The sequence below is a fragment of the Mycena indigotica genome (assembly GCF_014461135.1).
Source record: "Mycena indigotica strain 171206Taipei chromosome Unknown Mind.scaff0007, whole genome shotgun sequence".
Lineage (NCBI taxonomy): Eukaryota > Fungi > Basidiomycota > Agaricomycetes > Agaricales > Mycenaceae > Mycena > Mycena indigotica.
Genome location: NW_023503006.1, coordinates 3726686 through 3742715, shown reverse-complemented (window position 1 = coordinate 3742715; position 16030 = coordinate 3726686). Strand labels below are relative to the sequence as shown.

The 16030-nt window shown below is 50.2% G+C and overlaps 3 protein-coding genes across 3 annotated transcripts; 1 reads left to right on the top strand and 2 right to left on the bottom strand.

Annotated features, from left to right (window-relative positions):
* Positions 1-412: 412 nt before the first annotated feature.
* On the bottom strand, positions 413-3671 carry MIND_00888100 (uncharacterized protein; the record flags this gene model as incomplete). The annotated part of the gene is made up of 5 exons (XM_037365534.1): positions 413-1186; positions 1235-1941; positions 1991-2187; positions 2234-3025; positions 3436-3671. 5 exons carry the CDS (start codon positions 3669-3671, stop codon positions 413-415), a joined length of 2706 nt encoding a protein of 901 aa, XP_037218776.1.
* A 377-nt stretch (positions 3672-4048) lies between these two features.
* Positions 4049-7329, bottom strand: MIND_00888000 (uncharacterized protein; the record flags this gene model as incomplete). Its single annotated transcript, XM_037365533.1, has 6 exons — positions 7035-7329; positions 6730-6988; positions 5888-6688; positions 5642-5838; positions 4886-5592; positions 4049-4840 (listed from the first exon to the last, which is right to left on the bottom strand). The coding sequence occupies exons 1-6, from the start codon at positions 7303-7305 to the stop codon at positions 4049-4051; spliced, it is 3027 nt and encodes a 1008-aa protein (XP_037218775.1). The 5' UTR covers positions 7306-7329.
* Positions 7330-7918: 589 nt separating this feature from the next.
* MIND_00887900 (uncharacterized protein) lies at positions 7919-10443 on the top strand (the record flags this gene model as incomplete). The annotated part of the gene is made up of 6 exons (XM_037365532.1): positions 7919-8250; positions 8297-9256; positions 9309-9511; positions 9569-10029; positions 10070-10352; positions 10400-10443. The coding sequence occupies 6 exons, from the start codon at positions 7919-7921 to the stop codon at positions 10441-10443; spliced, it is 2283 nt and encodes a 760-aa protein (XP_037218774.1).
* Between the last annotated feature and the right edge of the window lie 5587 nt (positions 10444-16030).

The following is a 16030-nucleotide window of genomic DNA, read 5'->3' as shown; positions in this document are numbered from 1 at the left end:
AAAAGTTTCCCTTCCTTTATCCTGATGATACTGAGTGTGTTTTAGTTCGCCAAGGTAATCGTAAGACTAGTTAGGTGTGCGTGTGTTAGGTAGGTATGTAAACCAGAAAACACGTTTTCGTGATCATGGTGGTGTTGAGTAAGTAGGCATAGGCAATGAAATTTCCTTTCATCCTGTGGAAGTGCCGTAGCCATTTCAAGCAAGCCACCTCTGGTTAGAGCTACTCGTGTCTTGCTTCAAGCACTACCTACTACCTTACAATGCCTACCTATAAGTATATGCTACGGCTCTATGATATAGGATGATGGGACCCTCAGAGGTACAATATATGGATACAACGGAAACGAATAGCAAAAGAAAGCAGGTCAAAGCACTAATTGAACAGGGTATCATAGGGAAAGGCATCCGTTTTTCACGTCTTTTTCGTTCGACTCCGCGTGTTTTGTGCGGGAGTTTTGTCGAGATCTATAGTGCCGACATCAGGTTCATTTACAGGTGGCGCCTTGCGTTTCTTCGGACGAGGATTTCTGCTCCCCTCAGCATGAGTCTCAGCTATAGCACCAACATCCGTGGCCGCGGACTTGGCTTTACCGCCACGACGCGCCGCAGGCTGGTCGATTGGAAGCCCCTTTCGCCTGCTACGGATAGTCTTCTCGGCAGACAACTTGTGAGCTTTAGATGGAGCGGCGTTGGTCTCTCGTTTCGTTGACGCCTCCGCTTTCTTCTTCCCCTTGCCGCGTGTCGCTGATTTTTTGGTTTGCACCGGTGCCTCTTCGACCGCTTCAACTCCCTCCTCGTCATCCAGAATTGGCCCGTCCCACCACGCCTGCGGCCACGTGACATACGGCTGTTCGTCGGGGTGGAAATGCTTCAACTTCATTCGTTTCCGACTCGTCTGCAGTGTGTTTTCGCCGCTGCTTTCCCATGGCGACCTGCGTTTATGACCGGCAAGAACACCTGCAACGATCGCGGCGAAAAAGTCTGTCTGCATGACTTGGTAGGAGCGCGATTCGAGGGCGGAGATGTTAACGATGGCGGCGGTGTCTAAATCGCCATGAAGATCGGCAGAATCAGCAGGTATCTCGATTGGAAAAGCACAGACAGCGCGCAGAACTTTGCAGCTGCCGGTATTGGGGAGTGCATCAAATGCGCGTTGGAATTGAGATTGAGTGGTGTCGTCAGCGTCCTGGTTGGATTGTGAGAATGAGAAAAATGAGCACAGGAGCAGACTGACCTTGGATAAATTGCCAACTTGAAGTGAAGACAGGATCGTCTGCAGCTCCGCTAGTTGCACAGGCTCTTCGGTAACCATCGCTTTGAGTACAACCCAGGTGAAGGTTCCATCTGCCAGTTGAACGGCGAATATCAAGTCGGCGTTTGAAGAATGCGGTAGACAAAACGCGGTGCCAACCTGATGCTCCAGCCAGGAAAGAGTTTCCTTCACGGACGCAGCATGATGTGCTAGTGGTCGAAAAGATTCGAACTCGTCTGCGGCTACTGGCGACCAGGCTATCTCATCTGACTCCGTTCTATAGAAACGAACAAGGGTTGCGGCTTGTTTGACCCATTCCGGAGGCCCAGGTGGAAAGGAGAAGATTTGGTCGAGGCCCTTGCCCTTGCCGAGGGCCTGTGTAAGATAAAAGACGAGACAATGCGCCAGAGATTCCGATGTACGAGGAATGTTTCGGCGGAGACTGCGAATGAAGGTCGCCGGATTCTCGTTGGGCTTGCCTGGACTTGGTTTGGTCGGAAAGGGGAACAAAGTCCTTGCGATGACGAGAAGGGGTATCGGTTCATCGAGTGCAATTTCTGTCAACTCCGGATTGTGAAAGCGCGCCAAGTCGTCATACATTAGGACGACTTGATCTCCACCCAGCAACGGTGCGACGTTATGGGTCGCCATGTAACGCCACAGGATCTGAAGAAACAAGTTCTTGTTCTCTGTCGCAACATTAGCCGCCGATAGTTCGTATAGCTTGAAATTACACACCCTCCGACTCTCTGCGGACTTTGATTGGATAGAAACCTTTCTCCCACCTGGGCGGTTTCCCTTCAGCTTCCACCAAGTCGAGGGCGTCGGCAGCTCGAAAAGAAAGTGCGTGCTGGATATATTTGTCCAAACACGCGTGCGGGAATTCGATGCCTTCATATAGCAGAATTTCCACAAACATTGCAGTAAAACGATGCCTAAGAATTGTCAAACGATTTTCCACCACCAGAACGGTCGCAGCACCTTCCACGTAGCCAACGCCACGTCCTCGCTATGAGAAAACGCCCTGCAGGCGAATCACGGAAATTAGGAGGCAGAAACTGAGCCACATATTGTTCTTGCTGAACAGGGTCGTCGAATCCACCAGTATCTGAAGTCCACGCGAAAGCACTGCCAGGGCCGTCTTTGAACCGTTCCTGAGGTATTTTAATGCCCGCACAAATGATTGGACACTGCCCCTCTGTCGCGTCTCCCCAGACCTGAAGAGCAACTTGCAAGAAGGAGCCGCCTTCCAGGTCATGGGAGAACATATTAACGGCATAACTGGCTTCATCCAAGACAAGGAACAAAGCGTCATCTCCGATAAAGGTGCGAATCTTGCGCAGGGCTATATCTATGTTCCACGCGAGGGAGGGCGAGTCGTGTGCTGCCAGCATTCTTGCAAGGTCCTTAAAAATGTCGGCCATCTTCCATGCTTCGCGGAGATTATCTGGCACGAGCTGCAGGATGAGCCATCGCTTCTTCATTTCATCAGCGATATGACCCTCTTCAACTGCCGCGGCTTCGAGGAATGACAAGAATACCAAGAGCCGAGCCAAAAGGATGGCACGAAAGGTAATGGTCAGGGCTTCTGTTTTCTGGGACAATTCACCGTTAATATATTCTGCATTCCGAGTTTCAGGGAGCAGGATATGCAAGTCGAGTGACCCAAGGCGACTGTCGTCTATGTGGAAGCTGAAGTAAAAACCCCACTTATAGCAAAGTCCTTCGTAGCACAACCGAGTCTTGCCGGTTCCAGATGCATTGACGAGGAATCTAATCGTTGTCAGTTTGAAGTCTGCATACGTTTCCAGACTTGACTGACTTGTTTGTGGGAGTAAATAACCTTGAGAGACGATCCTTCAACTTGAATATATCATCGTTCAAGAACCCCCCCTAAGTTATGGAGGATGATAGGAAGGGATTCCGAACATTGGTATAGCTTGAGGGATTCTAAAAACGTCAGTGTTCTCTCGCTCGTGTATTTGGTGTGTTTTCGCGGCTCCCAAGCTCCAAGAAGTCTACCCTCAGTTGCAATGTTCATTCTTGGACGAAAGGCGTTTAGATACAGACGCGAAGTCGCGGAGATCAAAGGTGGGGTAAAAGCTACAGTCTTCTGTATGAGTTGTCTGCAGTGATACTTTCACATACGGGAATCCGTCACCAACGCCAAGTCATCCTCCAACCTTGCCTGTTGAATGGCATGATATAGTTTAGGCTGAGTAACGAGGAGCTCGTGACAGTGAGTAATTGCCGTGAGGTCCTCGTCGACTGGCCGTTCGGCTCTCGAGAATGAGACCTTGAGCACTAAAGACAGGAATTCTGCCGCGGCATCCAAGTTGTCTATCTGGCTATGGCGTTCCTTGAAGACAGTCAGACCTTCCTCGTTCGAGGAGTATCTTGATAGGGTTTGGTCATCCATCGTAGGTTCGGATGAACATTGTTTGGGTGACATTCCTTGTGGGTCCAGGACATCGTCTATGCTTTGAGGTAAGCGGTGCCTAATTAGATGCAATTCAGGACTACGTCCCACCTTTTCACCCTCTATTGCTCTTCAGGACCATTCTCTTTTCGAGTCCGTTGTCTGCGTGTGGAAGTGTCATCAAGGGAAAGGCATGTGGCAGTGTAGAGATCAAGTTCAAAACTTGAATTGATTCAACAGCGGCCAGACATTGCAGATAACGTCCGAGTACAGTACAAATACATCTTGAAAGCAACAGGAAAACAGGGCAAAATGCGAACTAGAACGACGAAAGCAAAATAGACAGCACAGGTCAGGAGAAAGAGAAAATTGTAACTTCAGACCTTCTTGGATCTACTGCGCGTGTTTTGTGCTGGAGTTTTGTCAAGATCTATAGTGACGACTTCTGGTTCATCTACAAGCGGCGCCTTTCGTTTCGTACGAGGATTTTTGCTGCTTTCCGCAGAAGGCTCAGACGGGCCATCGACATCTGCTGTGGTTCTTCTCGATCTACCACGAGGCGCCACAGTCTGGTCAGTCGGAGGCCTACTTCGCTTGCTCTGAGTAGTCTTGGTGTTCTTAGTAGACAACTTGTAGGCTCCGTCTGTTCGCGTTCTCTCTACTGTAGACCCCTCCGTTTTCTTATTTTTCCCCTTGTTGCGCCGCATTGGTGGCCTCCTGGCTTGCGTGTGCGTCGCTTCGACCGCCTCCAAATCCTCAGGTTCGGGCACGATTGGCCCGTCCCACCACACTTGTGGCCATATAAGTAGCCTCTGCTCTCGGCCATTGAGATACTCCAACTTGAGCCGCTTCCGACTTGTCCACAATGTTTTTTCATCGTCATTTTCCCAGCGCGACTTGCGTTTGTTGCCCGCTAGCACACCCGCGACGATTGCATCAAAAAAAGACAGCTGCATGACTTGATAAGAGCGAGATTCGAGAGCTGAGATGTTGATAATGGCAACGTCAGTGGTTTCAAGACCCTGATCAAAACCGGGAGTCTGATCGGCCTCGAAAACAGGAATCTCGACAGGAAAGGCACATAAGGCACGCAGAATTTTGCAGCCGCCAGTCTTCGGAAGCGAATCGTATGCAAGCTGTAGTCGAGTTTGAGTGATGTCATCGATTTCCTGTGTTAACATTCAGAATGGATATAGAGAAGGTCACCAACGAACCTGCAGGAGAGCGTTGGGCTGTAGTGATGATAACATCGCAAGGAGATTTGAGGGTTGAATAGGCTCTTCATTGACCACGGCTTTGAGGATGACCCAGACGAAACTTCCGTCTGCTATGCGAATGACGAATACGAGGTTGACGTTTGATGAGTGTGGTAAACAAAACGCTGTTCCAACCCGATGTTCCATCCACGCAAGGGTATCCTCTACTGATGTTGCTTGATATGCAAGCGGTCGGAAAGATTGGAAGTCGCCTCTAGCTACCGGCGACCAAGCTATCTCGTCTGAATCAGTCCGGTGGAAACGAACCAGCTCTGCGGGTTGTTGGGTCCATTCCGGAGGTCCACTTAGAGATGAGAAGATTTGGTTGAGGCGCTTGCCCTTACCGAGGGCCTGGGTAAGATAAAAGACAAGACAATGCGCAAGAGATTCTGATGTTTGAGGGATGTTTCGACGGAGACTGCGAATAAAGGTTGCCGGATTCTCATTTGGCTCGCCTGGCCTTGATTCTGTGGGGTACGGAAAGAGTGTCCGTGCGATGCCTAAAAGAGGCATGGGTTCGTCAAGCACGATTTCCGTCATGCGCGTGTCTCCAAAACGTGCCCAGTCATAGTACATCAAAGCCACTTGGTCGATTGCCAAAGCGGGCGAGGTTTGATGAGTCGCTAGGTACCGGAAGAGAATTTTGCGAAACAAGTCCTTTTCCTCTATTTTCATATCAGTCAGATTTTCGGGGAGCTCCGAAAAGACACACACCTTCCGACATGTCAGAGGCTTTTATTGGATGGAATCCCCCGGGCCAACTTGGTGCATCTCCTTCCGCTTCCAAAAAGTCGACAGCATCCACAGGTCGGAAGGATATGGCGTGCTCGATATAACCATCAAGCCGCTTATGGGGCTGGGAAAGCCCCTCAGACAGAAGAATGGCCATGAACGTCGCTGTAAGACGGTGTCTGGTTTTTCTTTATCAACAGCTGATTATTGCTCAGATAAAGGTATTACCTTCCTCGCAGCCAGCGCCACGTTCTCGCCACGAGAAAATGCCCAGCTGGGGAATCACGTAGCGATGGCGGCAAAAACTGGGCTACATAGCGCTCTTGCTGAGCAGGATCGTCAAATCCACCCGTGTCGGAGGTCCAGTCGAAATCACTACCTGGGCCGTCTTTAAACCGCTCTTGTGGTATTTTGATACCGGCGCAGATGATGATGCCGTGTTTTCCGGCCCTTTCTGTCCATTCTGCAAGGAGAATTTGCAAAAGACTAGCGCCTTTTAACTTATCGGAGAACTTGTCCACGGCATAGCTCGCCTCGTCCACGACCAGAAACAGGGGCTCCCCAATTATCTGATGAATCTTGTCCAGAGCAATTGCTATGTTCTGTGAGAGATAGAGCGAGTCGTGCTTCACCAGATTGTACGCGAGACGTTCGAATGGGTCAGTGATTGCTGGTGGTGTATTGATGTTCGTTGGATTAAGTTGCATCGTGAGCCAACGCTTCTTGAGATGGTCGTGTGAGCCTTGGACTTCGGCAACGTCTTCTGCTTCGAGGAAAACCAGGAATAAAAGTAGCCGAGCAAGCAAGATAGCACGAAACGATACCGCCAGATGTTCGACTTTCTTGTCATATTCGTCGGATTTGATTCTCAACAAAAAGTCCTCTTGACATTTGCGCATGAGCCTCTCAACATCAAACGACCCCAAACGACCCTCGTCGTTGTGGACACAGACATAAAAGCCCCACTTAGTGCAGAGCCCCTCATAACAAAGACGAGTTTTGCCAGTCCCAGAGGCGTTCACAAGGAACCTAGGAATCTAAGTCAAGAACAAATCTAAAACGCAGCGTACTTGTTTGTTGGACTGAAAATGTCTGAAACGCGTGCACTGAGAATTGGGTCGTTGCTGAATCCTCCCAAGTCGTGCAGAATGATAGAGAGAGAGTCGTATCGGTGGGATAGCCGGAGGGACTCCAGGAAAGCGAGAATGCCTTCGTCCTTGTACTCGGTCTGTTTTCGGGGCTCCCAAAGATCCAGTATCTCCGCTGTCTGAATATCCGTCCTGAATTTGTCCAGGATAAGGCGAGCATTCGAGGATACGAGTGCAGGAACTAAACTATGTCAGCCTCGATCGTTCGCAAATGATTTGTGCCCTACGAGAGCTGGCTATGGCTGCGAATCGGGCATCCGAGTCGCCTGCTAGTCGCGCACGTTGAATCTTACTGTATAGCTTGGGATTAGTGGAGAGAATGTTGCGACAGGAGGTCACTGCTGTGAGCTGTTCGTCCACCGGGACCTCAGCTTTCAAGAATGCATCTGTCAGAAAGACAGACAAAAAATCGGCGGCGACCTCCAAACTTTCGATGCGAGCATGAGCTGCGTTTAATGCATCGAGTTTTTTGTCGTTCAGCGAGAGTGGCGAGTCCATGGAAAGACTTTTGTGGGCCAACAGCTTGAAGCATGAATGTTTGACAGTCACGGTCACGTTGTGTGTAGTGCATGTATGTAGGTCCCACTCTTTGATCTTGACTCCAGCCCGTCTAGGTGTAACATTGGTCCAAGCAAGTTTCCTCATACAACCACCGAAGGTCGTTTCAACGCATGAAAAACCCTACTGAGCCACTACTAGTCGCGCCAGTTGCTGACACTACACGCTTTTGAATTCTTGCCAGTGTGGGTCCGTGGGATGTACTGGGATGTATCATCGTGTCTGTCAACTGGGTGATGCTTCTTTCGACAGGAATTATTGTTTTTTTGAACTCCCCATCTTCCAAATCCGGTATTCACCGCCCAGGACAAGCCATGAGTTACGATGTGTTTGTACAGACAAGAGCAGTTCAAAATACCCACCAATCGGCCCAGCGGCAACAATCCTTCGCGACGAAGTTGTTGTTATTCCTTCATCATTGACAACGATAATAGCATCTCGCAACCAAGTCTTTTGTTCTCTCGGGCTATAAAACAACTCTGTGCCCTCCTTGATTCTCATCCGTCTCCCCTTTCACTATCAACCGAACAGACCCATTCTTCTCCACGACGATATGTCCTCGACATCCGACTGCGACTTCGATGCACGAAGTTGGGGGCTGGACCTCTCCGACGAAGTGATCAAACTGCTCAACGACAACTTCGAGAAGATGCTCGAATTCGTCAAACCTACTTGGGAGAAGGAGAATATACCGATGTGGGAACCTCCCGAGAATATTCGGGGTACCTTGTCCCCCGACCGTCTAGATTTTATCCGAAATCTTCGTATACCGAGTTTCGAGCCTTCGTCAACACCCAGTCTGCTTCTTCATGAACTAGGTAACTACGCGGAAGACCAGAATATGGACCAGCGGATCCAAGAGTTATTTAAGAAAGGCTGCTTAACGTACGCTTCCAGAAAGTATATGAGACCTCCCTCTGATATTCTGTAGATGTGTCATGAACTGTTCAGGTGCCGGCAAAACACGTCATGCTTTGGAAGCCTTGTGCCACCAGTGGGGCTTCTACTTTTGCCTCAAAGACAAAGAGGGAGATCTGGGCTCGGGTGACATGAACAATATCATCCACCGTTTGACTCTTAGGAAGGAAAAAGGCTATTTCACTTCTCACCTTCCGCGCTACTCAAACGATGATGAATTCGAAAAATTCAAGGCGAAACTGGAGAATAATCAACTGTGTGCACAGAGTTGTTTTATTCATGTCATTATCGCTCGTATCCTTTTGTTCAGGCTCTTTATCACCGCTATAGTCAAGTCCGGACGAAAAATTTCTGCCTCTGATAAGCGCCGATGGACCCTGCTCCAAATTCATCCAGCATTCCTCGGTTCGATCAATGCAGACATCTTTCTTGATCTGGCCAGATATTTGGATTCGCCCAATTATGCACAGCGAAAATTAATTCCAACCATGACCACGGACGGATTCGAAGAACTCTGGCAGCAGATTCTCCAGGCAGTCTCGGAACTTATCACGGCCCACTCGGACCACCCACCTGACCAGAAAGTCGACAACAAAGCCTACTCTTTTGTTTTAGACGAAGCCCAGCTCGCTGCTGGAATGCGAAATGCGTTCCGCTCAGGCGAGCCAAACAGTCGAGGCATTTATGAACAGCGTCCTCTTTTAAGGGAGTTCATCGTCATTCTCAATTTTCTGGTGTTGGCCGGTCTTGCTGCTATTCTCACTGGCACTGGCTTGGATATTGAAGTCATCGAGGACGCTGCACACTCAGTGGCTTACAAGGGGACTCCGAGATATTCTATGTTCAAGACAACTATCGGAGGATTTTACGAGGACCCTCGAGCGCACATCGCATATCTCAACAAGTTTGTTCCGCCTGACGTTCTTTCACGAGAAAGTCTCATCAAGCGTATGAGCATATGGCTCACCGGCCGGTACGTTCTCTTCGTTTCTTTATTTACTTCCCCAATTCAGTGGCTTTCGCAGCTACCGAACTACGGCTTCGGCCATTTCGTACCTGTTGGAGACGGGTTTCGAGAATCCCCATGACGAACTTGACAACTGGATCATGTTGAATACTGGATTTATTCCTTCAGACTCGCCAAATTCTGAGATACGCCTGCCCCTTAATATTGGCGAGCATCGTAATACTCTAATCAAACAATTGAAGTACAGCAAGATTGCGAAAAGTAGGTTGCTGGCATAGATGATGGTCTAAAACAGCATCTCACCACTTGACTTTACAGGTGCCTCCACCCGAGAACTGTTTGTCAACACGATTTTTGAATCGTTCGTTCGTTCCTCGGCTTTGGACATTACACGCGCATCGCATGTTCTTGTGGAGGCTGGTTTTGCTCGCTTCACCCAAAAGGAGAAGCTAGGGGAAACATGTCTCTTCGAACCATTGATCATTCTTGCGGCCATCTGGCAAATAGAGCAAGCGGAAAACGAACAGGGCAGCGCTCGGAATGCCTTTGGGGAGTACTTTATGCGAAAAGTCGAAAGCGCTACATTAACAAGGCTTGGCTCGCAACATAATGGTTTCGAAAGTTATGTTGCCCTGGTCCTCGCGCGCGCCTTTGGCAACTTTGCGCCGCTCTCAGATGTTTTCTCTTTCGATGAGAAGTACAACCCTGTTTGGATGCGAAATCGGCGCGCTCGTCTGGTCTCAATTCATCGCGAAGACGGTCCTGGTTCAACTGCTCGGGTCTACCCTGTGAACTGGCCAGAGTACTTGCTTCCAACAGGGCATCTCGGCCGTCAGTGTCGGAGCGAGGAGGCTACTCTCGAGTGGCTCAATCATTGCGACCCCCTTCCGCGCCCCGATATGCTTCCCTAGTCAGAATATGGGACCAGATGTCATCCTCAAACTACAACTAGATGATGATGATGGTTCCTTTGTCTGGGTGGTAGTACAGTGCAAAAACTGGAGTGGAGGGGAAAAAATTCACGGGGACCCCGCACAGATTGCAGAGAAAGAGAAAAAAGCAATCAAAACGGTGACGCCAAGAAAGTTTTTGGATGTTACAAGTTTGTTTCTTTCCACGCTGGAGGTGTTCCAACTGATGAACCCTTAGAATGGCACCGCCTACAAACATGTAAAATGCCCAAATTTGCGTAAAGAGGCTGCAATGGCGTTAGCCACCTTTCCCTAATCCCGATGCGCCAAAGAAAGCCACCCTTGACCGACACGGATTTCGACTTCTTCGGCGTCCTTGCATTTTTCCCCCTTCATTTAGGTCTCGAGTCAGTGGACGAAGAAGTGCTGAACGATCCTGGCCACCATCCCATCTGTACCATTAATTGGGATAAAATTATCTTGGAAGAAGACAACAGGGATTTCTTAAACAAATGGAAAACAGACTACGAACAGAAGCCTGACCAGCGGGCGACATTCAACAAGTCCTCACCTCAGCCGGATCCCAAGGTCAACATATGGGCCCGTAGATCTAGTCGAGTTCAGAACTTGCCTCCAAGTTCAAGCCCCCCTCCGCCGACAACGTCTCGAAAGCGGAAGACGCCTAGCGCAGCGCCGAACATCTCAAAGCGACAAAGGCAACGCGAAGGCTCTGATGACTACATGCGCTCTCCATCGATGGCAACAAATCGAGATGTGTCGATGTCGGTGGCGCTTTCAGAGCCTCCAGAGGCTGACGTAGATGACTTCGAAATGACTGATTTAATGACTATTACTTAGTATTACCTATGGCTTGGGATGCTGGCCTTAGAAGTATAGGTGTAAACTAATTGTATTTCCCATATTCTCTGTAGAATAAGCCAACAACGTGAAGAATCTGAAGATAAAAGGGAAGCCAGGAACCAGAAAGCAAACCAGAACCAGCTGATGCACGTGAAGCCCATGAAACATACTTGAAGATGAGACACACCGACGGCGGAAAAGTGGTGCGGTATCGGTTGTGTCTCAACTGGATTGGATTGCTTTTAAAGTGCCAGTGGTTGGACTCGGACCCACTGTAACGCCATGGTCACAGCAGACGTCTCTTTTCTTGCACCTCGAGGTGATTCATGCTTGACGACGCTCTTCTACCCTCTTCGTTCATCCATAGTTGCTGTGATCTTCCGGCCCTCTACAAATCTCGAATTCCTCTATGCGACAATTTCTCGACCGACTTGCCGACAACGAGGAACTGCCGAGCGTCTCTTCCTGAATTCCCCAGTGCCGATGCGGCGAGGCCTTAACCGGACGGATCCAAGCAAGGAGAGCAAGTGGTAGAGGACAGCCTTGTACCCCCTGCTGCTAGGGACCCTTTTTGGCGAAGCATTAGCGGGCACTTGACGCTACGGCGCAGTGACCTTCAGCGGCTTAAACTTTGGGTCAAGGCCGATGTCCTTCTGCGCGACTTGCACATCTAACCCCTCCCTTGGCCTACAACTCTGAAGCAAAATACTGGCCCAGATGTTAGGGAAGACGACGTCTCGGCATTGAACTCAGGCTACCTCCGGCATCGACTACGAACATGGTCTCAAGTAACATTACATAGTACACGATGACAGACAGTCTTAATCTTATTTCTTTGTGCTTGCACGGGTTAGACTGCGAAGGGCTCGGCCGACCGGCTGGGTATCGTTGTCTTGTGGCCTTCGTCGCGTCGCGCTCCCTGCATCGGAATTCACGCTGTTCCTGGCCCCCTTCTGCGACCCGGTCCCATTTCGCGAACGCTTCGGAGCATTTCCAGACTTGAGTGTTTCGGTGTAAGAAGTACTGTCAGACGACGAGGTGTCCGAGCCACTATCATTATTGGGAACCATCTCGTGAGCTGAAGATGTGGCCGCCGTTTTTCGGTGAAAAGGCTGCGATTTATCGTCGACAGGCCAGGTGTTTCGTTGCTTGAAAGCCTCGAAAAGCTGATTGACAAGACGATGGGTCAGCAAGATTGGTTCATTGCCGTGCTGCGAAACGTCGTTCGCCCCATGCGCCGAGGGTTGTGCTGCTGCTGATAGCGCTGCGAGTGTCGGGGGGTATTGCACATCCTCGTCTTCATCAACGTATTGAGCGACTGGATTTTGCCTTAGAACAGCATTGGTGAAGAGCTTTGTTGCGCGCGGTAAAGCGGCAGCCGTTTAGCAGCCTCGTCAAAAAGAGCAGCAAGCTCGTCGAATCGCAGCAAGTCGCGTTTCTTCAACCCATCCGACGAGTTGAAGTACTCGTCACATGCGAGCGTGTCCTCCGAAGGGTCGATATGCGTCGTGTGTCGAAGCGACATCCAAAGCAGAACCCAATAGAGAGATTCGAGATCATGATGGCTTTGGTGTCGGAAAGTAGATTCAGGTTTGACACTTTGCAGTGCCATGAATGGAAATGTTCCCTGTTCGAAATGAGTACGGAAACGAAGTTGGTGAGGAGACGAACCGTGAATCGTTTCAGACTTTTGTCTCGCTCCTCGCGATCAACAGGCATTCGTCCAGTAAGAGTCCCGTCCTCAAACTTGTCCGGTCCGCCTCCGACCAGTTCCGCGTAATCCCAGTCGACGAGAAACGCATCCGGAAGGTCTTGCTTCATTGTCCGTTCGTCAAACAGTATGTTCCCCTCACTGATGTCACGATGAAGGACGCCAGCATCAAACGCAGTTTCGTGGTCTGAAAATGATTGTGAGTGATCAGACGAAGATGGCCATGAGGATCTCACGGAGTGCAGCTGTGTATAGGGCATTGAAAAGTGCCTTTGTTGAAGGGAACTCCTTCAGTGGTCGGCCGACGGGAGTGATTAAGCGAGCGAACATGATGACGCTCATAGTCCATTTTACTAGTCGATTCGCTGCTCGACGCTGAAGCCGTTTGTGCTGAGGCTTGAGTGCAAGTTTTATGAAGGGTCGGGTTCCATTGGGCGTCTTCACGGGCTTGGGAGAGATCGATGCTTCCGTGGCACTTGGCCATCCCTTCCGATTTCTCTTTCTTCGTCAATTTATCTTCCGGATGCGGTGGCTGGTTCGAGTTGTCCAAGGTTGCGATATGGTTCGCGATGACGTCATAGAAGTCCATCTCGTCTCGACGACAACCTTGCTTCCAAACATCCTTCAAAGCGAACACCGAAAGCTTGGATGGGAAATCTTCCACGATTGCAACCCGGTAGACGCAGGTTGCGCGGCTGAAGAGACCGTCACTGGTAGAGAGAGCCCCGCCCATTGTGATACAATGAACGACGGTGTTAGACGCATTGAGGTCTTTTGAGGTTCGGCGAGCAGCAAGCATTATTCTGGAGTCCTTCAAGCTGTCGAGAGTTGGGAACATAGCTTTGTAGAACTCGTCGAGTTGGATGGCGGCGAATAGTTGCTTTTTTTCGTCATCGGTCGCTACTCGGACTGTATCGTCGCTTCCATCAACGAGCTTATCATCCGGAGTAGGAGCCACTTCCGAGTCCACCTTGGTGATGTCTGAGAGTTGAATTCGATACATTCGGACAAAGAGTTGGATGGAATGGCGTGAGGTCATGTGTCCATTGGAATTTTTCGGTGGCCTGGAAGCCTCCGTGGTCGAATCGGAAGATGCGGGCCCACTCGTGGTCGAAAATGCTGACAGCGAAGACATGTGTGCTACCCGAACTCATCAACAAGTTCCGCGCACTTTTGCCTAACTGCCGAGCAGCCAGCAAGGCCTCTTTACTCTGCTTCAAGCCGCCTTGTGCGTCGATAATGTCAACGGTGAGTTTGAGCTCGAAAACAAGTTGCAGTAGACGCCACAGCCACTTTAATGGCTTGCGCACCCCGGCTTTGCCCATAACAACATCTGGGCGAGTCCCCGGCTCGTCGGGAACAAGCGATGAGACTGGGGTATTGCGCATATCGACAAGGGCGGGGCGACGGTCCTTTGGGAAGAGACGGAACATAGCCCCAAAGACGTCCATCTAATAGAGCATCAGAATGAATCCATTGGCAATTTGGAATCTTACCATCTTCTGTTGCAGAGCGCTCTCGTCTTGCCGCTGCTTTTTTGTCTTCTTGCGTGCACTGCGAGCCTTTTTCTGTTTCGAGAGGGTTTTGGCAGCCTCTGTGGCCTTGATGGACGCGGCTTCACATTGCTCGAGAATAGTTGCCGTCATTTCTTGGAGGTTTGGTGGGGCAGGATAACCCATGGCCTGTTCGAAGAATTCCTGGAGCGGAAGAACACCCCCAAATCCATCATTAAGCATCTGACGTCCGGGTCGTCCCTTCCCACCGTTCGGCGGGTGTGGTTGCCGTGTTCAGAGACTCGATTACGAGGTGTTTGTGACGGGATAGGCTTCTCTGGGCCGTTGCCACCTTTCTGCGAGGCCGAGTGACCTACTCCGGAGCGCCGCGGCGGTGTTGAATGAGTAGGGCGGGATTTAGACGCGACTGGTGGGGAGCCACTGTCGGCAGTGTTTGTGGCGAGGTTGAGACTAGTTTCTGGGTCTGACATGGTGATTAGAGCGAGAGAAAGATATAACAGCACCGCAAAGAGGACTCACCGAGTTATATTAGTCCTCGTCTAGAAAATCAAAGCGTCGCCTAAGCGTAGTACTAGCGTAGTGCGTGTTGTGGACAAGACAACGTGATATGTCACAGCCACAGAACTGTGACACAACGCGTTTGCCCATGTTTGCTTTCGGAAGCCTTCGTGATCACTTTTCGAATCGACTGTGCTCAAAATACACAACTGCTGCTACATATTACAAAGGAGTTGGAGTTCTCGCAATCCGAGTCCCTCTGTTCTTCTCGATCCAGCTCGCAAAAGCTCACAGCACCCTCCCACGGAGCGGCTACAGAAGTCCACAACGACTCCAGCGAGTTTTCTCGACTACTGTTTCACCTTCGTCGTTGTCATCAATTTCTTGGAAAACTTCCTTTTGCCACGATCTACAACAAACTTGTCCTCCTTTTGCCTCGTAGCGGAAAGCTCCAAGTAAGTATATCCCCATTTCTTGCTCACCACTTGGACGATGATTTCGATGAAACAGTCCAGAAGCAAACATATGCGACAGCCGCCGGCGGAAAGTAGTGCAATGTATCAGTGCAACCGAAACAGTCTCAACTGGATGGCCTTTTTAAGTCGTTGGACCCCATGCATTTGATCCCAGCCTCAGATCGTCGCTCGCTTTCTATCTACCACCTTCATAAGTAATTCTCGTCTTGATCAGTTGGCAAATCTTGAATCTCTGGCAGCCGGCTTTCTTCGACGACTTCGAAACTGACTTGCCGACAATGAGGAATCGAGCTTTGGGTCCAGGTCGATGTCCTTCTCTTGAATAACTAACCCTTCCCTTGCCTACAACTCCAGCATGAACTCTACCCTGAACATCGACCACGAACCTGGTCTCTTTCACCTCTTTTCACGATCTCAAGTACGATTCAACAGTTGTCGTTGTTTCTGTGCTGATTATCCATCGATTTGGCTCCCGGTCTTCGCAACGAGTGGGCGACTCTTCCTGAATTTCCCAGTGTGGACGCGACGGGCGGATATCCATGGACCCGATTCTGTTTAGCTTCAATTCAAGGTTTTTCAAGTTTCCGACAAACAACAACTCAGCACAGGGGAGGGCAAGGGGCAAACTGCGGCCTGGAAGGGTGTGGTGTCGGCACTCGGCTTAAACGTCTGATGGACCGCCGGCAGTGCGCTAGCTTCCAGGTTAAGCACTTTGCGCGCCTTGCATCATCAAGTGCTCCCCGATGGATCCGCGCGTCGCAAAAATACTGGCGTTAATGTTACGGAAGATGTCGCCCCACTCTGGACCG